Genomic DNA, 24332 nt, shown 5'->3' with positions numbered 1-24332 from the left:
GAACCAGAGGTTGCAAATGAAACGGAATTTTGGAATTGGAATCTTGAAAGGAGGGCGGGGCTTTACAGTAGCGCTCCTCCTCTCCATCCCTCGCTCACGGCAGACTGATGGTTGGAGGAGAGTGGTTCAGGATATTCATCCCACGCCGTCAAACTGACGTCATCATAGAGGGAACGCCATTCCAGAGCGGAAGCACATCTTCAGATTTTGATTAAAGATTTCCACGAATTTATATATTTTTTCCTGTGTATTAACTTGCACTGGTTAATTGTTCACCGCAAGACTAGTAATGTGCGCTAACAAAGTAAAAATAGGGTAAATTTTCGGTCAAACAGGGTAATTTTTCAGTAACTGTTAGATTCGTTTCATTTTAGCTTTTCGTTTATTTTGAAAATGTTATTTTATTTCCGTTTATGAAAATGTGTTTATCAATCTATTTGTCTTAATTTCAGATTTCATTTACGAAAATAACCTTGGTATGAGCTGATTTTGTAACTGTTGAAATACCCCTTCTCAACCAGCAGTGTGAGTTCAGGGGGGGACGCTGCATTCTGGGACGGCGGATGGAGGAGCGCTCAAGAAACCTGCTCAAAAAGAGTCACTGCTTTTGAAAGTGTGAACAGCACAGAATTATAATTTTCTGTTAGCAGCATCAACAGATTTAGTTAGTTACAACTCAAACACTAAAAACTATCTGAAACGCTTTGTTTGCTTCTCAAAAATAGGACTCAAACATCAAAGTCTCGAGCGCTAGCTTGACCATCGGATGGAAAGGCAGGAGATAAATAGTTGCCGTGTTTGTGTGGAAACAGTCTCCAAAAATACTTATTCAGCAAGTGGAGGAGTGAAGCAGTCCCGCATCAGATCTTCCTCAGCTGTTGTGAAGGACTTTGGGCGGCTCGTCGTGTTACTGGTTCGGACAACTGGCCTGTGAGTGTGGGAGTGAGCGGCCCAGCAGCTGCCATTGGGTGGGCTAACTTTAGACCTGGCAGGGGTTCACTGGGTCTGTTCAGCCACTCAACTGCTTACTAGCCACACATACAGAGAGCCAAGATAATCTATAGAAAACAACCGTGCGCATTTATATAGTGGACAGGCTGTGGTTGTGTAAGATCTACAGCTCAAACTAAGGGTCTGAATACAGACAGTAATCCAGTGAGTCATGACTCCTGCCTTCCCGTCAGAGAGCAAAGCCTTATGGGAAGTTTGGGAGTAGCTTGACCCTTAGCACAGTTAAGAGGTTTGTCATTGTTCAGCTTCACAACATGAGTTAAACTTCTGTTTAAAAGAGTTCGGCACATCAGCGACACACAGCTGAGTGTTTTGGTTCTTGACACGGGTCCAGATCTCCAGACCCACGCTGGTGTTGAGACTCCTCATGATTTAGGATGATCTCATTAGGGCAGAGTTGGACGTCAGCCCAGTGTGTTGAGCCGCTCAGAGCGCACACTGCCGTTCACATGTGGGAAACACCTCAGTCAATGTTAGCAGAAACGCCACTCAAACTCTACAGTCACAAACCCTTTACAGATCACTACATTGATTAGCCACACAAAGACACTTTCCTCGAGTGTGTGTGTGTGTGTGTGTGTGAGAGAGAGTGTGTGGGTTGAAGGAATGCTGAGTTAAATTCTAGCTCAGCATCACCCTGACAACAACCCGTCACCCGTTCCCACATCACACATTACCATATAAACACCCTCAAACCTGCAGTGACATCCTTTCACACAGTTAATAGTTAACTTCATTCACTTCAGTCAGCTTCAGATGTGTGTGTGAGTGTGTGTGTGTGTGTGTGTGTGAGTCTCATCACTGGACTGAGGTACCAACGCTTTTAGTTACACATTGGTGATGATGAAACGGTGAAATTTAACTTGTCATGACTTGTTTAAGTGTGTCGACGGGGACAGGGGTCACCGTACAGCTGACACACACCTCCAGATTACTGTGAAACAGCAACACTTTACAATACAGTTTCATCCGTTAACATTATGAAACATACTTCTGCAGCATTTATTAATCTTAATGTTAATCCCAACATCTCAAACAAACTAACATGAACATTTTTATTAACTAATAATAACAGATTAATGCTGTAAAATATTTTGCTTTAATATTTTGAGTTAATAATACAATGCTCTAATAACAAAAAATATAATAAAATAATAATAATACAAACCCGAAATTAATTAAAATAATTAAACTTAAGAAGTTTAAGTTTATTGTTATGAAAAATGCACCAAAATAAAATTTTCTATTTCTATATGAAATATATATATTTTCAAAACATATTTTACTCTAAAACTGAGAAAATCAAATCCATTAATAAAGTTAAAAATTTGAGGTTGATATCTCAAGAGAACCAAACGCTTCCACTAGAGGAAATCCGTTCCCTGCACCAGGAGTTTAAAAAATATTTGTAATGATATTTAAAAAAAAAAAAAAATTAACAAAAAATTAATTAATAAAAAAATATTTTACAAATATTTATAAAGAATTAATAAAATATAAAATAAATATTACAAAAAAAAATAGTAAGTAATAGTAACACAAAATAAAAATATTTGGAAAAGACCAAAGTTCTTCCTTAGGCTAAAGGTCATGTTTGGTAAGATATTATGTAAATGTATATAGAATTAAGTGATGTTAAATCAAGGCTAATCAGCTTTATCATGAAATTAGACAGTGGTGTAACTGGTTGTAGGTGTAACACCACTGACAAAAGAGCATGTGAGTCAATGGACACTGAAATTGACTAAATTGACTAAAATCCTACATTTATTCAAAGTGGCCATAAGTGGCAAAATCATTCTAACCCAAATTAAACCGTCTTTGGTTTTAGATCGTAATGCATTATGGGATTGCCTTGCCCATGAAGGATGCATGCAATTTTAAAAACTAGGACTTTGAACTGAGCTTATATGAAGTGAGAAAGAGTAATGTTGCCTATTTTGTACTTTTTTTTGGTTGCGATTGATGAATGAACCAAATATATGCTTTAGCATTTTTATTTAGATTAACTTGAAGTTCTAAAAAAATAAAAAAATAAATACAAATTTAAAACTAATAAAAGTTTACTAAATCAGTACTAAAAACTATTAAAATTTTAACTAAAATTAAATTAAAAACAGAAAATATGAAAAATAAAATCTAATTAAAAATATGAACAAAAAATATAATAGTATTTCTATGATACTAAAATAACACTGAGCAGGTCGTGACGCTGGCTCTGCGCACCTATCCAAACCTCCCGGAGCTGGAAGAGGAACTCAACAGCCACGCTCTTCGACAGCTCTTTGAACGAGCACAAACCGCTGTGCATTATCTTGCTGCATAAAAACACGAAACAAATGTTCCCGCCTCAAAGGGACCAAACACTTTGATTCTCTGTAGAGCTGCACAATATCTCAGTATAAACTCGTAATCAAACTGCGCTTCATTCTGAAACCCACAGCGCATATTTTTTTTTGCCGGCAACCCGCCAAAATTAAAGATTGTTGGTTTACCGTTAGAAAATGAAAAAATTAAGATTAAGAGCCCCGCACATGACATGCAGACAAAAAAAGAATGTATAACGAGACCACGAATGAAGAATGCGTTCCCATTGGTCGAAAACAGTGGGAATGGTATGGAAGCTTGCTTTTGCCACTAAATAAAAACAGTTTATATCTTGCAATTATGACTTTTTCCTCAGAATTGTGAGATATAAACCCACAATAGCAAGTTATAAAGTCAGAATTACAAGATTCTGTATAAACTCGCAATTGTGATAAAATGTATTAAATGCAAGTTTATATCTCAGAATTGCGATTATATTGCGATTATTGCGCAATTCAGACTTTATATCTCGCAATTCAGACTTTATTTCTCGCAATTCTGACTTTATATCTCGCAATTCGGACTTTATTTCTCGCAATTCAGACTTTATTTCTCGCAATTCAGACTTTATTTCTCGCAATTCAGACTTTATATCTCGCAATTCAGACTTTATTTCTCGCAATTCAGACTTTATATCTCGCAATTCAGACTTTATTTCTCGCAATTCTGACTTTATATCTCGCAATTCGGACTTTATTTCTCGCAATTCAGACTTTATTTCTCGCAATTCAGACTTTATTTCTCGCAATTCAGACTTTATATCTCGCAATTCAGACTTTATTTCTCGCAATTCAGACTTTATTTCTCGCAATTCAGACTTTATTTCTCGCAATTCAGTCTTTATTTCTCGCAATTCAGACTTTATTTCTCGCAATTCAGTCTTTATATCTCGCAATTCAGACTTTATTTCTCGCAATTCAGACTTTATATCTCGCAATTCAGACTTTATTTCTCGCAATTCAGACTTTATTTCACGCAATTCAGACTTTATTTCACGCAATTCAGACTTTATTTCACGCAATTCAGACTTTATTTCTCGTAATTCTGACTTTATTTCCCATTATTCTGACTTTATTTCTCGCAATTCTGACTTTATTTCTCGCAATTTAGACTTTATTTCTCGCAATTCGGACTTTATTTCTCGTAATTCGGACTTTATTTCCCGTTATTCGGACTTTATTTCTTGCAATTCGGACTTTATTTCTCGCAATTCTGACTTTATTTCTTGCAATTCTGACTTTATTTCTTGCAATTCGGACTTTATTTCTCGTAATTTGGACTTTATTTCCCGTTATTCGGACTTTATTTCTTGCAATTCGGACTTTCTTGTAATTCTGACTTTATTTCCCGTTATTCGGACTTTATTTCATGCATTTGGGACCCGGAGTGGGACACAGCCTGATGAGTGTCTGTCTGATAAGTGTGTCCGTATGCCAGCCGACAGTAACCCGGGCCTGTGTGCCGTCAGTCAACTGTGCCACATTCAATGAGGACGCAGAGACACAAAAGAGCGTTTGACACAAACCCCCGTCAGCTCATGACGGCACACAGCCGTCTTTCTCTTGTCTCAGAGTAAGTACAAATATAAAGACTGGACACATATTAGCCTAATGTCTGCTGGACAAAGCGCTCATTGTGGATAATCCTACAGGAGACATGGGAATGAACCCTGGCTCTACACACACAGACCTTTCCATTCGCAGTTCATGCACTTGGCTCTCGACTGCTGAAAAACACAATCATCTTTTTTCATTTCTGTGATTTTCTGTTCTTCTTTTTTGTATGTCACTACACATCATTAACTAATTAGTTACATTAGGCATTTAACAAAGTTACTCATTATCAAGAACATGATCTTCATTCACAGTAAAACGCTGTTAGCAACTCATTGTATTTCCGTAAATGTATTGGATTAGTTTGAATGTTTTGATTAAAGAATAAAAAACTAAACATTTCTTTGGAAAAATTTACTAATGCAACATTTACAATAATATATGTATATGTATATACACTTGCATTAGAAATGTTTTTGAAGTCTCTTCTGACTCTGAAATTGGCCTGAAAGTTTGAAGTAATTGTAAAAGCTTAAAGTGTGCAATAGCTGAGAGAGAGAGAGAGAGAGAGAGAGAGAGAGAGAGAGAGAGAGAGAGAGAGAGAGAGAGAGAGAGAGAGAGAGAGAGAGAGAGATTAAAAAGCTTGAAAGTTAAGGTTTGATGCAGTTTTAAAAGCTTGAAGTTAAAATGATTTAAATTTGAAGTAGTTTTGTGTTTGAATCAGTTTTAAAAGCTCAAAGATTGAAGTTTTAGGTCTCTCAGACAAATTGCTTGATATGTGGTTGCTAGGGGTATTCTGGGTGGTTGCAAGGGTGTTGCTAGGGTATTTTAAATAACTGTTTCTTTGTAACATTATAAATGTATTTATGGTCACTTTTGGTCAACTTAATGCATCCTTGCTGAACAGAAGTACTACTTTCTTCAAATTTTTTTTTTAAAAATGAACCAAACACTTACTGACCACGAACTTTTGAACTGTACTGTATACAAATTGCTGTGGTGATGCAACAGTGGTACTGTAAACCCCACTATAAACACCTCCATATACACACATACAGTAGTGGCCAAATGTCCAGAGGGGATATTTGGTTTTAATGACCCTAATTTAAAAACAAACTAATTATTTTATATTTGAGGGAAGACAAAAAAACACTAAACTTGGTTAAGGTATTTAGGCTATCTGACAAAATTATTTGGTAAAAAAGGCAAAGTATAGCTACAGATTTTATTTTCCTATGCAAAAAAAAAAAATTAAAATGCTGACAGGAAAAGGCTCACATTGACTACAACATAATCAGTTATTATTATTTGGTTGGTTCTTGCTTGTTTTTGCATGTGTTCATAATTTCTTTGTATGACAGCCTGGCCAAAAATGATGTCCGCACAATGTGTCATGTTTCATTGCGTTATCACAAATAAAACAGCTGACTCCAAGCACAAATACGCAATATTACATACAATAATACAAAATGAACACATTTTTAATAATATTTGAATAAAGGATGAAGATGTCAATTTTCCTAGGACAGACATCACTTTTGGCCACTAATGTATGTATGTAGATATATATAAAATGTGCACTTACAGTATGTAATAAAAAACTGTGAGCGACAAAGTAACATTTACAATAATCAACATTTTAACGTTCTGTATCATAATTGGCTGACTGCATGCAAGAGCAAACTAGCAGCACAACAAGAATTCGGCCAATCACTGGATTGGATTGGACTGGATTATGGACCTGGTCACTGAACTGCACGGTATTCCTGGACGTCTGACATGTAATGAGCCTGTTTCGAGCCACTGCTGTGTTGATGCATCTTCATGAAGACAATGTTAGAAATGCTGAAATGATGTGTAAAATGTGTAATATGATGTGTAAAAATAAAAATAAATAAAAGAAAACAAAATCCTGCAGGAAACCCTGATTCCCACAATTCCAAATGTTGCCTCATTTATAAAACACCATTGAGAGCTTCAGTTAATGGCGATCACTCGAGCAGTAATGATGGACGGGGCAGTCCGAGCTGCGGTTACGAGACTGCAGTGAGACACTACGCCTCCGCAGACAGCGAGCGAGACATGCGGGACACCGACTCAAGCGCTGTACTGATGTGTGGGATTACCTGGAGGACTCTGGTTGGGTTTCGCTCAGGTGTCTTTGTGCCTGGAGGATAATCTGTTCAGGCATCGGCAAAACCTTCATTGCACAGCTATGCAGCTTTACCTGTTTTACTCTCAACACCTGCTTAATCACACTCACAATGAGCAGGAGAACATTACATCTACACAATAACTACACGCTCTACATGAACGTTACAGGCTCAACACAAGTAGTGCTCAATATACAGCATTTGTAGCATTTTGTGGCATTTTATTTCACAAAAGACTAATCATCATTGTTTTAATAATCATTTTTACAGTTGTTTTAGGATTTATGCTGTCACTGTCACGTATACATCGTATAAGTTTACACAGAGAAGATTATTAAGCATTGGTCAAACTTAACACACCTACTGTTTACATCGTATGACTCTATAATCTTTGTTAAAGAAAACGAGGGGCACGTGGACATTCATTTTGTGGTAAAACACCTCATTGGGCATAACTTGTCATGAACCCAGAATTGTCCTTTTAACAATCATCAAATTAGAATAATAATAAAAAAATAAGTGAAATGTAGTGATGCTAAATACACATGCTAAATATTAACTGACCAAAGTGAAAATGTTACAAGCAAAATCATGATGCATTTTGTAAAAAGAAGTGCACATTAGTATACTTTTAAAAAGAGTACTTATTACGGAAATAATACACTTTAAAAATATATTCTTAAACATTGCAAACTGAATGCAAAGTTTTTGGACACTTATGTTATTTACAATTAAATGAAAATGTATTGTAGTTTAAATTGATATTAAATGCAATTAGTTGAACTTTGAAGAGTTTTTTAGGCACACATATGTAGGACTTAAGCACATCTTTATACGTAATTGCATATTTATTTATATTGTCTTTGAAATATGGCAAATGTACTGACGAGCATTCATGATAAAGTAATTTCTTTTGAAACTTGTATGTCATGTATTTAAATACTTGTAATTTCATGTGTAATGTTGAAACCGCAACTACAGTTGTGATCAGAATTATTGGCACCCCTGGTAAATATGATCAAGGTGGCTGTAAAAAATAATTCTGCATTGTTTATCCTTATGATAAAAAAATCGGCAAAAATCGAACCTGTCATTGAAGTAAAATAATTGAAAGTGTGTGTGTGAATCTCTCCAGATCTGTCAGATTCCCAGATCCATGTTGTTGCTTCTCTCCAGTTCACTCCACTCATCTTCTATAGGGTTTAGGTCAGGGGGACTGGGGTGGTCATGGCAGAAGCTTCATTTTGTGCTCAGTGACACATTTTTGTGTTGATTTTGATGTTTGGTTTGGATCATTGTCCTGATGGAAGATCCAACAATGGCTCATTATCAGATTTCTAGATTTCTGTTGGCATTTTAAATGGGAATTTTCAATGCTTTAGATATTTTCTTACAGCCACTTTCCATTTTGTGAAGCTCAACAATCTTTTGCTGCACATCAGAACTACACTCACCTAAAGGATTATTAGGAACACCATACTAATACTGTGTTTGACCTTCAGAACTGCCTTAATTCTACGTGGCATTGATTCAACAAGGTGCTGAAAGCATTCTTTAGAAATGTTGGCCCATATTGATAGGATAGCATCTTGCAGTCAATGGAGATTTGTGGGATGCACATCCAGGGCACGAAGCTCCCGTTCCACCACATCCCAAAGATGCTCTATTGGGTTGAGATCTGGTGACTGTGGGGGCCATTTTAGTACAGTGAACTCATTGTCATGTTCAAGAAACCAATTTGAAATGATTCGAGCTTTGTGACATGGTGCATTATCCTGCTGGAAGTAGCCATCAGAGGATGGGTACATGGTGGTCATAAAGGGATGGACATGGTCAGAAACAATGCTCAGGTAGGCCGTGGCATTTAAACGATGCCCAATTGGCACTAAGGGGCCTAAAGTGTGCCAAGAAAACATCCCCCACACCATTACCCCACCACCACCAGCCTGCACAGTGGTAACAAGGCATGATGGATCCATGTTCTCATTCTGTTTACGCCAAATTCTGACTCTACCATCTGAATGTCTCAACAGAAATCGAGACTCATCAGACCAGGCAACATTTTTCCAGTCTTCAACTGTCCAATTTTGGTGAGCTTGTGCAAATTGTAGCCTCTTTTTCCTATTTGTAGTGGAGATGAGTGGTACCCGGTGGGGTCTTCTGCTGTTGTAGCCCATCCGCCTCAAGGTTGTGCGTGTTGTGGCTTCACAAATGCTTTGCTGCATACCTCGGTTGTAACGAGTGGTTATTTCAGTCAAAGTTGCTCTTCTATCAGCTTGAATCAGTCGGCCCATTCTCCTCTGACCTCTAGCATCAACAAGGCATTTTCGCCCACAGGACTGCCGCATACTGGATGTTTTTCCCTTTTCACACCATTCTTTGTAAACCCTAGAAATGGTTGTGCGTGAAAATCCCAGTAACTGAGCAGATTGTGAAATACTCAGACCGGCCCGTCTGGCACCAACAACCATGCCACGCTCAAAATTGCTTAAATCACCTTTCTTTCCCATTCTGACATTCAGTTTGGAGTTCAGGAGATTGTCTTGACCAGGACCACACCCCTAAATGCATTGAAGCAACTGCCATGTGATTGGTTGATTAGATAATTGCATTAATGAGAAATTGAACAGGTGTTCCTAATAATCCTTTAGGTGAGTGTATATTCTTTGGTTTTCCTCATAGTAATGGATTATTAAGGAAATTTGGCTTTTGTGTTTCCTCATATTTAAACTCCTGTAAAACAGAGTTTGACTTCAAAACATGACTTCTAAGAAGTCATAGCTAGACACTTTCATGTTCCTAGTCACCCTGGTGTGCTAAAAAAAAAAAAGAAGTAAATATTAATGGGAATAATACTTCAGAGATATTTTACTCATAAAAAAAATCTAGGGCTGCCAATAATCGTGGCCAATGTGTTTTGGAGAAAAGCCTTTATTTCATAATGTGATTTTCCCCACTTTCAATTCTTTTACTTCAATGTAAGGTTAGATTTTTGCTAATTATTTGAATAAAAATATCAAAAAGGATAAACACTGCAGATTTATTTTTACAGCCATCTTTGATCATATTTACCAGGGGTGCCAATAATTCTGGCCACAACTGTATATTATATTTACACATGCTTTAGTATTGTATTCAGAACATAAAAATAAGTGTACTTCTTTTAAACACGACAAAAGATTATTAAAACAATGATCTAATATGTACTTTAAAGTAAAACTTTTAATTTTACATTGCCACAAAGTGCACTTTTTAAATGTGTTAAGAATCGTATACAAGAGTCTCTCTTTAAGTGGCCTTTGATTTCATTAATATCTGCAAACAGTTTTCTAAAAACATACTTTTAAGATTTGAAGTACACAACAGGCGCATTCAATACAATCAAGCACACTTTCACAAGGGGGGTGTCTTCATATTTTGTCTCAAGTGTCTCAAGAGACACAATGACCTTGTTACAAATATGCAGAAAACTATTTATTCCGATGTCATAAAAAAATCTTTCATGGCTGGCATGCCATATTATTTATGGTTAATACATGTTTTCAATTCACTCGCCATTGGCAGGTGTGGCAAAAAGCTTTAACGTTGGACCCTGATGGCACCTGACTCCAAACCAGTTTAGAAACTTTGACGGTTGCATGTTAAATGGTCTGTCAAATTCGATTAAACTCAAAGAAAATAACCCCTGGGAACGCTCTCGCTGCTCTTTATGATACAGATTCCTGGGCAGCAGCATAAAGGCATTGCTCTCCTGGAATGTGTATTCTTTGGAGGAGACACTTGGAGCAAATTTGACTCTTTTCTCTCCTCCTCTAGTCATACACCTTCTTGCTGGTGATGTGGAGAGAGGAATGCATGGCCGTCTATTGCGTTGCAAAGATCAGACGCATGCCAGACCCTTCGTGAGCGCCTGCCCTCACAGACAATGAGCATCACGCTTAAGCTGTCCTTCAGTGAAGTCCCAGCAATGCATCACACGAGACGGGGCGACGCTGCTGTGAATCAGGGGCCGGCCCATGCTGATGTGGCCCTCCTCCCCGGGCCCCTGATCGACTCCAAAACAAATGCGACCACACACATTCCCCCCCCTCGCTGCTGAATGAAACGACCCTGGTAGAGGAGTGCTGAAAACAATACACCCACATAACTGAGGGAGAGACAAAAACTCAGTGAGAGGGAGGAGTCTGTCACAGACTCTGTCAACAAGTCCAGAAGGGGCGGAGCCTCTCGTAGCCCCGCCCTCTCATGGCTGGATACGCCCACAACACAGTGGGTGGTGTTCGGATTGAGACTCGAACACACACAACACATTTTCCAAAGCAGTCAGCTCGTGCGGATGCTTTCCGCCCAATATAACAGGGACTTTGTGACTATAAAAAGACAGACTTTCAGAATTTCTAACTGAATGTAAACAGCTGCTGAACACCATAATACAATACTTAACTTCACAGAATATCACAGAGACATGGTGGTGGGTTCTTACAAAGCTTTGTTAGATAACGGAGACTCTCACCCAGCCAACATTGCATGGTGGGGCCAATGTAGTAGATATGTTTGTCCAAGGGTCCCATGTTGGCCCTGAATTGTTCTCAGTTTGGGCCTTAAATGGGTTTGTCCATGGGTTCAGATGTTTTATTTCAAGACATGTGTCAGGCTTTTGCCCTTTAAACACTCTTGTGTGTAGGACTAAGTTCTTAAGCATCTCAATGCAAGCCTCCATTGTTCATTTCTAAATGTCATTTTAGAGCTAGTAGCAGAGACTTGATGAGGAGAGAGATAGGAGAGAGAGAGAGACAGAGACAGAAGAGATTGATTGATTGATTGACTTACTGTCTGACTGACTGACTGACTGATTGATTGATTGATTGATTGATTGATTGATTGATTGATTGACATTGTGTCTCTCTCAACAGTGTTCGGCAGCAGCGTCTCTACTAATAGCGAAGCTGTAAGTTTAACTGCTTCAAAAACAGTCATGTTACCAAACCCATATTGAGAAATGTAATGTACCTTTTTATATGCAAATCTATTGAAATAGATTTGCATATAAAAAGCTACATTACATAAACATTACACCACATATTAAAAGTTACAAGAAGTTTCTGAGTGCATATATGTTTCCGTCTACGAGTTTGTGTCTGTGTGTGGGAGAGAGACTGGGAGAAACAAAGCATAAAACATAATTTTGTGTGAAAAAACATGGAAATATTGTTACCCTATTGTTCAAGTCAAGTACCAATCAAGTATCTAATATTATTTCAATGTACATACTATTTCCATAATAAGTACTCTTTTTAAAAGTAATGCTAAAGTGTATAGGGTATAGAAGTATAAGGAGTATAGAAGAGAGCAGTATGAACCAGAGGTCGTGTTAGACTTTCGCACTGCCCGTCATTTGTATGGACACGATCGTAAAAATTCTGTCATAATCGAACTATTAGGCTACCCGTCATTTTAATTTTCATATTATAATGATTATAAGGCGTTTAATAGCTTCTGTTTTCGTTCATATTTAAAAAATTTATTCACAAACTTAAAAAAAAAAAGTTGAACAAAGACTGTGCGTCACTTTTCAGTTTTCATCTTGAACAGTTTCATCCCTTCCTCTTTACGTTACAGAACGAAATAAACATGAATGAACATCGGAAAATATGTTGAAAGATTCAGTATAACTTATAGAAATCAGTACCATGTGTCATGTAATCGATCAACCAGTGTTGCAAACAACGCCACGTAACATACCTCAGAAAATCCATTTGCTGACCATAAACTTAATAGACAGCAGGAAAAATTTTGCTAAATATATGCACCATATTACATAATCATATATTATCCTGTTCTTTAATATTTAATGTATGTTCGAATGAATCCGTCAAGATTTGATGACAGTCACCATTTTAAACAAAACAAAATGGATAAGAAACTTAATTATGTAAGTGTAAGTATAATAACTTAAACTAAAATGGCTGCTCAGCGGTGTGTAATCAAACGCGTCGGCTGGGACAGACTTCTCATGTCAGTTTTCAGTTAACAGTTACAGTTTTAATAACAGTTACTAGTTAAAATAGATCACCCTCAGTGCATCTGTCAAAATGATTTTTTAAATAAATTCTGTCAATGACGGAAAATGTCCGGTTAGCCGGTATTACCATTGCTAAACATCTGCTTTTGTCTTCCACAGTTTGGAATGTCATATGAGTGACTAAATGATGTGAAATATTTTCAGAAAAATATCATTTTTTGTGTAATATAAGAAGTTTCGAGTGGCTACGGTGATTGCAGCTCAAGCACAGATTTACAGGGATTTTCTGCTCTTATGGAAAGACGCTGTCAGACGGCAGGTGTCAAAACTATTTTTTGGGTACGTAATTCTTATTTGCCTTGTTTTTCTTTTGAAACGCTCTTTGAAGTGCGTAACGTGTGTTTATTGTTTTTACTGTGCCCAGGGCGTCCCTCCTGCCATTATTCTCACGAACAAAAGGAAATGAGCAGCTCCATATCCTGCAGACAGAGCCATCGCTTTCAACTGCTTATTGGAAAGGGGGAGCGGAGACGAGGAAAACACTGGAAAATACCTCTCAGAGGGCAACAGTGCACGCAGACATAACATCCACGCCGAAACAATCACGGATAAAACACTTTAAGCGCAAAAGTAGACGAATGGCTACAATAATAGGAAAACTGAATAAAATAGAGGTTTTAAATGTGTTTGCAAATGATAAAAAAAAATTTTTTTGGAGGGGGTGAACTATCCCTTTTAGCATGGGCAATAGTAAAAGGGACGTTTGCCTTAGCAAACAACACTAATGTAGAAACGGCAAACAGCTTCTGGGGCCGTACTTTAGGTCACTATCTGTAAACTGACTGAGATATGAGGGCCGTGTGCACAGAAATCTCCCATCCTCCCCTGCTAAAGGGTTACAGATGTCTTCCCAGAAGGGGATGTCTGTTGACGGTCAGCAACACTGTGTACAAGAGCCACTGAAGAGCTACAAACCTGCTGCTTTATTTAAACGTCGTAAAACACTTTGGCATGGAGCTCAGAGGAGCGGCGCTGTACACAAAGCAGTCTCTGTCCAAACCTCTATCTGGCAGTGAACGCAAAATAAAACGCATCTGGATGATCGACTGATCTGTGCAGAAGAGCCTAGTTAAGTTAGTCGCTTTCTTTGCTCTCTTGCCAGGCGAACATTAATAAAATTAAAGCCCTGACTGCAGGAATACACTCTTTATCTGCTTGATAAGACCGTCCATGGAGGGAATCAGCCATTTAAAAAGGGGTTCTTTGTTTTCAGATGTTTAAAGTGATGGCATCGTGGCGTGAGTTACGTCTCCGCGTCACAAAAAAAGGTAAATGAATGTGTTGACACGTTAGCGAACTTTCGTAGGCAAGAAAGGTCCATTGTCTGTTGTCAATAGTGTGGAGAAGTCTGAAGCACACAGACAAGTCGCTTTCAAACCGGGCAGCTTTCTTTTCTTTCGGTCAACGCGGCGAATCTGCGTGACCAACTTGAACCTGTTGCGAAATCTGCATTGAAATGACTGGATTTCACCCACAAAAACAAAGACTTGAATGCTTGTTGAAAATAGTTCCTGTGCTTTCTTGCACCAAATGACAGTTCAATTAAACTTGAACAGGTCAACAATTTATTTTAACCACTTCAGCTAGACTCTCCTCACACTGTAATTGACCTTTTTGAGGACACGAACATCCACAATACTGTTCCTTGTGATAACGCGGAGAATGTGTCAGATAATTTGAGTGCTTGCGTTGCTTTATGAACTGCATTACACATTTTGGAATAGAGCGATGTAAAATCAAGCTTGTTCGGCACGAAAATGTGGTTCGAATAAACGGCAGATGGACTGAATAAAAATGCAATCTAACTCTCTGACAGTAGGTGGCGCTTATAGAAAAGTAGACGTACAGAGACATTTCTGTACATTTCTGACGGTCATTTTGTGTGACCAACATTTTACTTTGAAAGATTGCACCTGTTCACACTGAAACAAACATCTGCATGCCATCGATGTACCAGATATTTAACAGAGAGCTCTTCTAATCGCTTTTCCACCGCAAATAAAACTGGCCAACCAATAAGCTTTGCGCTTTTGGTCACATGCTTAGGGCCGCTGCTGTTGAATACAATTTTGACTTGGTTGCAATCACAAACTATTTTGTTAAGCTACAGTGAATAGCAGAGGAAGAGTTTGAAACTTATTCTCTGTATTATTATTGATGTTGTTTAATAAAAACACCATTGCGAATACATTTGAAAACATGTAAACTGTTTGACTTTGTCTTCTCCTTGACAAGAGGGTGTGAGAAATAGAAAGTTGTGCAGTGTTTTGTTAGATTGGGTAGTTCTGTTTTTCTATAAACGCCACCTACTGTCAGTGCGTAAATTTGCATTATCAGTCAGTTTGTTCTGAAAAATCTGACTGAATTTTCATACCAACTTTCACATTGGTCTGACCAGGCCTTCCTTCAAGTCCATTTTTAAAAAATACGTTGTGAACGTTCATGTTGGTCTAAAGTGCTTTAACAACCGTTCGTTCTAATTAAAATGTTTATTGCATCTAATTTTCACACCAAACTTTAGCCTTGGAGTGAACAGGCCTTCAGAACGTGCAGAAACACACAGGAGACCGTGTACTGTCTTTTTAAACAGTCAGTAAAGATCATGCTTCAAACAATGGCAGAAGAACACAGTCTAGTCCTGAGGACCATAAATAACAGATGTTTTTATGTGTTGGATATGTGTGAGTGAGCGCAGAAGCCCCATCAGCTGCTGCCGTGTGTGAAGCGCAGATCCAGTGTTATTGTAGACGTCAACCAGCTTACTGAGCACTTCATAACACTGGCCTTTGTCTGAAAACACCACAATACCACCGACTGTTTCAATGGAGCACCATGTGTTTGAGTTACTAAGTTACAAATAAAACGCATTATAACACAGAGTGTAGTATGTGTAACTAGTTTAATACATTTTCTGAATAAAACATGAGTGCTGCATGTTTTGAGTGAGCTCCAGTTGCGAGGTGGTTACTTAAAGGAACACGCCGACTTTTCGGGACTTATTCACCGTATCCCCCAGAGTTAGATAAGTCCACACACACCCTTCTCATCTCCGTGCGTGCCGTAACTCTGTCTGACGCACCCACCGCTAGCCTAGCTTAGCACAAAGACTGGAGGTAAATGGCTCCAGCTAGCACACTGCTCCCAATAAGAGACAAAATAACACCAACATTTTCCTATTTACATGTTGTGATTTGTATAGTCACAGTGTGTACGGATAACAAGGTCACATGAGACACAGCCATCTTCTAACTGTATACACACTGGGAACTATATTCTCAGAAGGTGAGATGGTGAGAGTGATTTTATTATCTAAAAGTAACAAACTGCACTTTTTAAAAGTGTACTTAAGAGCAAACTTTCATGACTATTTTTCTTAACACACTTAAGTACACTTATTAATATTATACTATCTGCCATTACAGTTTTAAAAAATATAAACTTTAAAGATTTGAAGTACACAACAAGTGTACATTGAATATAGTTTAGTGCATTTCTTTTTCATGAGGGAAAGATGCCCATCTTCATGATGTTCTGAATAAAAAACTCCAAGTTTGATCACTCAAGACATTTTGTGATGCATCATTCATAATCTATTTAGCTAGTATCCAGCCAGTAAAGATCATATTCTTTATACGGATGTCCAGATACTAAAAATCTCCTTTAAATCTAGATTTGTCTGAGTGAACTGACATTTTATTGCAGTAAGAGACTCATTTGTTTACATCAGACAAGTTTATAAAGTCTCTTTTATCTTCATTTATTTACTTCAGTTCTGCCCATCTCTACAAAGACATTGGTGTTCAGCGCTCAACACACACCATTTCCTTCGAGTTTAATAGCTTTTATACGGTTTATATCAGCGAGTCACGCAAGGCCCTGAAGTGTTTCTGGAAAAAAATCAGTGCTACAAAGAGACTTTTGTGTTCTGACGGCAGCTTTCGGCGGAGAAGAAAGAGCCAGCCAGAAGCGGCCCGGCCAACCAGCATCAGACGACTCGATCTTCAAGCCTTTCGGATTCACGCGCCGGACAGGAAAACCCTCCGGCCTCGAGCGCCTCCCGTCCCGTGCCACGAGAGTCCAGACTCGGAGAGCGCTCCCGCCTGGCCTCAGTCTCCAGGAACACATCTGTTGTGTCTGCAGCACAGACCTGACTCCATCAAAGACGGCCGCCCAACAGACACTGTTTTGTCGCTAGAAACCCTGACATTCCTTCAATACAACTAATGGCGTCTTTGCTGCAGACTGGGCCCAAACCTAACTCCGCTAACAGCTAAACTGTGAAGTTGAGCTGAGATTCAGACGTTACCTCTGCTTGACACAGCACATCTGGACTTCAATAACAGCAGAACAGGATTTTGTTTAATAAACCAACCAGTTGCTACAGCAGAAGCGTTTAGTTTACAGAGCGAGTTGGATCGAGCGAAATGTTCCTCCCGCTTCTAAAGCGACTGTTATACATCACACCCACTGCTATGAGTTTATTTACAGCAATATCAGCGCCATCGGCCAGCCAGATCAAACGCTAGTCAAACTGCTAATCTTTACCTCAGCGTGTTATTTAAAGTCCCACTGAAGTGATTTCCATTGAACAGGAAGCAGAGGCGGGACCTATTGAGTGGCTCCTCCCCCTTTCCAAACAGCCAATAGCGTTTAGTTTAGTTTCCCTCACAGACTACAGTCGTACTTGACAGCACATGCTTGAGCGTTGATGATATGCTGGATTCAACAGTGTGAATAAATTCTAGGCATTTCATTCTTAATCAACGTTCAGTTGGAAAACGGGATAAAACTCGAGCGTTTGAGCAACCGAACACACACGCCCACACTCATATTGCTCTGTGACGCCTCAACATATTCATTCTAAAAGCTAAAAAAGTTAAATTAATGTCAGGGGGCCTTTAAGTCTATCTGTTATGTGCCATTTTCATTTATATGGGTCAATCTCACAAAACCGGTCAAGAACATGGTTAAATTTCACTCTAAAAAATAAAATAAAATAAAATAAAATATAGTTATTAGAGATTACATGAGATTTTAAAAAATACATTTGTGTAGAAATAACATTTTGGGTGAAGACAATAGCCATGTTTCCATTTAAAGTTGCGAATTTAACTTATGCACAAAATTGGAATATGGCATAAAACATTTGTGAATAAGGCAGCGTTTCCATCCCATGTGTTCAAGAGAACAAAATCGTCACTTCCTGGGAAACTGGAACAAAATATCAGTAATAAAACTGAGTTTCTGCAGTCGGCTCTTTTCCCTCCATCATAAACGAGTGTGTCTCAGAGCGTCAGTCGAAACTCAATAACCGCTGTCATGATCTCTAGTGTTTGTGAACACACTCGTGTGAGACGCTTCTGGAGGGAATTAAACCGAATCATTCTGATCACACACTTCGGCTCCGGCGTTTCAGAAACACCAAACCTACATCTGAGATGCTGCGATGCGATTGGTCCCTATTTTAGGTCCAATGAGATTTGTTTGCATTGGGACCTTATTTTCCCACAGTTCTCATCGCTATAATGTAAAAAATATCTTATTTAAATTGTAACGTCTATGTTTTTATTGCAATGACTTTCTGCTGACCAGTATAAACATTTTAGAAAAATTTATTTTGACTATTCTAACGAGAATTTGAGGGAAATGTGTGTAATTGTCATGAAAACCGTCACAATGTAAAAAAAGAAAAAAAAAATTTGGCAAAAAAAAAATTCCTATAAAGTAAAATACGCTTAATTTTCTCTATGAAAAACAAAATAAAAGTCTTTTGTTCTGAGGTGATGCTATGTGCTGCAGGGAGGTTTTTGGCATTCATGTGTATCTCTCATGAATCCAGGCAAAGAAAGCAAGTATTACAGAAAGCTGTGAGCTGGCAGTGATAACCTATTCACAGCTTATCTTCAACATAATGGAGGAAGACGGCCAGCAGAAAGCCTGAAGGGAAGACATTCTCCTGCTTTACATGGCATCAAAAGGAGGCATAATTACAGACTGCCTTTGCATGAAGAAGGAACTAGAAACACTTAAATTCTTTCGCCTCACTTCACTTTAGATCAAAGCTGCGTTGGTGTGTTGGTTTTAGAGCAATAACGGTAAAAAATAAACCACCTGCTGAAAGATTCTGGACGCGATCCTTTATTTTCTCCCTGTATCGGGAATCTGGGCAAAGAAACAGTTAAAGTCCACCATAGTCAATCATTTTATCCCTTAAAACTCGTCTTTGATCACCAAAATTACACATTTAATTGTATTTTTCCTTGAAATTACTTAATTTCTTAAAATATCTTGAATGTAACTCGACACCCTTGCCTCATTTAGTATGCTCGTTTCTATGAATATGCAAATGCGCCCCGCCTCCACTCACTCACTCAGCTCAGAGATCCACTGGTTGACGATCACACGTTGATCTGATTGGTTACAAGGTAGTTTGTGGCGTCAGAAACACCAGCGATTTCAAAGTGTGTTTTTGAGACTGTCTTTGGTTCACTGCAGTTTTAAGGAGGAAATACTCACCAATGCTGTCGACTTATGAATTTACACATGGTTTGTCTTAAAGCACATTAAAAACACCACATAGACATATAAACAACATTAAAAGCTGGATTTACACCACAAGGGGGCTTCAACCATTCTCATGTTTTCAGTATATTTGAATCACTATTTTCCATGAATATATACTGTGATGTAACTCTTTTTTAATTAAATTAGTTTTTTATTTTTCGTTTGATTGATGCTGACACTCAAAACTGCATTTATCATGAGAAAACAAGCATTTTAGTGTCATTTCGTATGAATTTGTACTATAAAATAACAAAAAACAGTAAGTAAGACCATCAGATTGATTTCTTGAGATGAATTTCATACGAATTAGCCACCGACTCAGCAAAACGCTCAATAGTTGCGAGATTGGGTTGTAAAAATGAGCTGCTTCTCTTTGCTATCAAACAACCCAGTAATCTCTGCACTGAGACGCTCAAGCTGTAGAGTCTTGAATTGCAAGTCGTAACAAAGATATCCAGAAAAATGTTTAGGCAGAAAGAGGGGGGTCATGTGACGCTGGAAAGAGATACGCGTTCCCTAATAGTGGGGGTGAACGAGAACCAACAGCTGCAACAATCCAAAGAAGAAGAAGAAGACAAGCCATATCAGTCTCTCACACTGACAACAATGAGCCTCACTGCTGTATGATCACCGGTGAAGAGATGCAGCACATGCACTGACGCTCAGAGGATCACGGACAGGTTGGTTTGGTGTAATTGCAGGGTGTGTGTGTGTGTGTGAAGCTCTGTTGGTGGCGGAGGAGTCTGTCTGTCCGCTCGCTGAATGTGTGGCAAGCCCTGGCACGCTTTATCTCGAGTCTCACACACAGAGAGTTTCAGGTGAGAGGCAGACCAGACTGTAGAGCACAACACTGTCTGAAGCCAACCAACACATGATCATCTGGAAGCCGCTTTGGTAGAAGTGTCTGCTAAATGATTAAATGTAGATGATCAAAGCATCTGTTAAGTTACGCAACCGCATTTAGAAGTATTTCCACATATGCATTTAGTTGATAATCCGAAGAAAGAACATGGACGCTCATATATAGAGCATTTATTTACATTCCCAGTCAAATGATTCGAAGATTTAAAATGCGTTTATGTTTTTGAAGGAAGTGTCTTCTGCATTAAAAATACAGTAAAAACTGTAATATTGTGAAATATTATTACAATTTCAAATGGCTGTTTTCTATATAGTAAAGTGTGATCAAAGCTGGTTTCCAGCATCATTACTCCAGTCTTCAGTGTCACATGATCCTTCAGAAATCAGTCTGATATTTGTAACATTGTAACTAATGTTTGTAACATGTCTTTACTGTCACTTCTAATCAATTTAATGTTTTCTGTTTGATCTTTTTCTTATCTTTAAACTGTAGTGAGTGTAAAATATGAAGAGCACAGCTGTTCTCAACACTGATAATAATCAGAAAAGTTTCTTGAGGAAGAATGAATCATATCAGACTGATTTCTGAAGGATCATGTGACACTGAAGACTGATGAAATTCAGCTTTGATCACAGGAATACATTACACTTTACTATATTCACACAGAAAACAGCCGTTTTAAATTGTAATAATATTTCACAATATTACTTTAATCAAATAAATGCAGCCTTTGGTGAGCAGAAGACACTTCCTTCAAAAACATTAAAAAAAAAACGTAATTGTCGTAATTATTAGCCCAAAAATGGCTAGCATACAGCAATGAAAAATGCTAAATGCGAATAATAAAGTATTAACCATATAATCAGGCATAGAATACAGCAATAGAATATCAAAATAAATAAGCTAATCAACTTTTAAATCATTTGTTGTTGACATCAATGTGTCCAATCAAACGCCACAGTATTTCAGTGTATATCAGACCAGTGTTTGTTAGGCTGGTGAATCTGCAGTTATTTATGCATTTACTAAACTGTTAATAATACTCTTCAGCATATTTCATATTATTTTGGGCCTACGCACAGTTAAGACAGTCTTCTTGTTTATTTTGCCACATTGTTTCCAGTGTAAAATCTGGATCCTAAGGCAAAAGCAATGGAGAAGCACTGATTTAACAGCCGTGCTTATCCAGAAACAGGACCAATACAACTCAGAGAACACTAGCTGGAGGACAGAGGAGGCTAACTAATTGTTTTAACATGTAGGTGAGAATTGATGTTGCTCTCTAGTGTCAGCAAATAAGATTTGGACGCATTAAAGCGGTGTGTTTGTCTCCTGAACACAGGGTGTGATCCTGGGGGGCGAGACTGAGTTAATCTCAGCACAGTCGACGTCCCACCGGTCGCGATCACAGCCCTGGTGACTGGATCAGATAAGACCAGTGTCCCCAGGGCCACAGAAGAATAGCTGTCTCACTCCTGAAGTCAAAACACACATTTACATTGAGACACACTGAGATATGCTAAACACATCCTTATCAAGGTGAGAAAGAGCCTTGATCACAGCCCTGCAGTGTGAAGCATGCGTTACACATGACAGTATAAGCAGGACCGGGTGTTTTTGTCTTTCTGATCCACGCCCAGATACCGTTTTGTGTGTTTCAGACCCACGCCTTCAGCATTAGTCTGTTCACAGGTCAAACTGAAAGCTTAAACGTGACTGCAGTGATTTCACCAGTGTGAACGCGCACTGATTCGGATCAGAAACCGGTTTACACAACCTAGTGCCCTATAAAAACACAGTGATGATGTTTGGAGATGAATCATCAACAACAAATGTAAATAAAATGAAATTAAGCAATTTTATAAATAAACCAAGTAAATGAAGTGTGTGTATATATTTTACCATACACTAAAAATTATGGGTTGTTTCAACAGTCAAATATGGACGCCTGAACTTTAACATTTTAAACCCAACAGTTGTGTTTATTCATATTTGACCATTGAATAACCATCATTTTTAGTGTATGGTATACTTCATTTACTTGGTTTATTTATAAAATTGCTTCATTTAGGCTACATTTGTTGTGGATATGGATAAACAACTGTTGGGTTTAAATGTTTTAAATTCAGGCGTCCAATATTTGACCATTGAAACAACCCAGAATTTTTTTTTACCAAGACTTATACCTTAATTTGGTACTTCATTTATTTATAAAATTGCTTTATTTCACTTTATTTACTTTTGGATTGGTCACTGTTTTTTTTAGTTTTTTTTTTTAGTGTAACTGATTTATGTGTCAGTTAATGTAAACTGTGTGTGCTGGAATCTCGTGAGCCGTGAAAAATGAATATGGCACTCACTTGAGAAAGTACTTCTGTCCGTTGGGGGTGTAGGCCATCTCCCAGCCCGGGGGTAGCGGCAGCTCCTCGGCCACGTCGAAGGACTGGTGTCGGATGTGCGAGTGTTGCCGAGCGGGGTTCGGGACGCCCAGCGCGCCCGCGGGCAGCTGCAGCGACGCCGGGGAGGAGTGCGAGCGGACGTGCGTCGCCTGGAGCCGCGGGGGGAGGCCGCCCGAGTCCGTGCTGGACTGCCGAGAGTGCGAGCCCGAGTCCGGCTCCTTGAAGAACGACTCGGGCATATGCTTGTTCCTCCAGGAGCTGATGGGCTTGGGGTTCATGACGGAGTTGAAGAGAGCCTCCAGGTCCGTGTCAAGGTCTTTGGCGACATGGATGACCTGCTGGCCCGGTAACGGCTGGAGAGGGTTGCCGCTCATCGTGTGTCAAACAATAACAAACAAGCCCAAGTATTCGGTTAAAAATGGCCTGTGAAAATCCTGTAGGAACTTCTTTGGTTAGGCCTTTTTTTTTTTCTTTTCTTTTTTTCTTTTCTTTTTTTCTTTCTTTGGTAAAAGTTGTTTCGCCCGACTTTAAAAGCTTTTAAAAGTCTTTAAAAAGTTGTCATAAAGCTAAAGGAGTGTATGTCATGTTGTCCCGCATTGAGGGTTTTTCCCGGAGATTATTCCTCCTGCGCTCCGTAACTTTCCTGTGTCCGCTGGCGGAGTTTCTGTCCCGATGGAAAGTTTGTAAACTCAAGCTTTTCTCCTCTCTCTCTCTCTCTCTCTCTCTCTCTCTCTCTCTCTCTCTCTCTCTGCGCGGATCCTGTGTCAGCTCATGAATATTCAACGACTCCGGGCCTCATGAATATTTAATTATCACTGTTTCTTTCATAACATCAACAATGGACTATCAGTGGATTATGGAACTCCACTAATAAACTTTTCTAAAATTGTGTTGTTGCTGTGATGATATTCAAAACCAGCTTTTTTGTTTATTTTTTTATATTTATTTTTACAAAAAAAAAAAAAAAAAAAGAATCTGACATTATCTAAATATTTTATTGTAATCCATTAAATTAGTTTAGAATTTCAATTTACTGTTTTACTACTATGTTATATTAAAAATATATGTATTATGTTAAATATTAATGATACATTTTAATTACATTTTAAACAACACACTGTAAATAAATAATACATACATTTATAATAAATTTGACATATTATGCATTTAATCATCAATTTGTTAGTTCAACACAATTTAAAATATTACAAAACACCTAACATTTTTATCCAGAATACCCAAATGTATAATAAGATGTATTAAATATTGTAATATATTAATGTATGTTATACCTCATACCTTAAATAATTTGTGTTATTGTATTAAATTGCATGTGTTTTT

The 24332-nt window shown here is 38.2% G+C and overlaps 1 protein-coding gene across 2 annotated transcripts in view; it reads right to left on the bottom strand.

The window, feature by feature from the left end:
* The window catches only part of wwtr1 (WW domain containing transcription regulator 1), a 51557-nt gene extending 27816 nt beyond the window's left edge, over positions 1–23741 (bottom strand). For both annotated transcript variants that reach the window (XM_079889654.1, XM_079889655.1), the window contains exon 1: positions 22953–23741. In XM_079889654.1, coding sequence (XP_079745780.1) covers positions 22953–23365 — 413 coding nt within the window. In that variant the 5' untranslated portion in view covers positions 23366–23741. The remainder of the gene's footprint in view (positions 1–22952) is intronic.
* Between the last annotated feature and the right edge of the window lie 591 nt (positions 23742–24332).

Source organism: Squalius cephalus (assembly GCF_949319135.1).
Source record: "Squalius cephalus genome assembly, chromosome: 13".
Classification (NCBI taxonomy): Eukaryota; Metazoa; Chordata; class Actinopteri; order Cypriniformes; family Leuciscidae; genus Squalius; species Squalius cephalus.
Note: the sequence above shows the minus strand (reverse complement) of the source record. Positions and strands in the feature narration are given on the sequence as shown.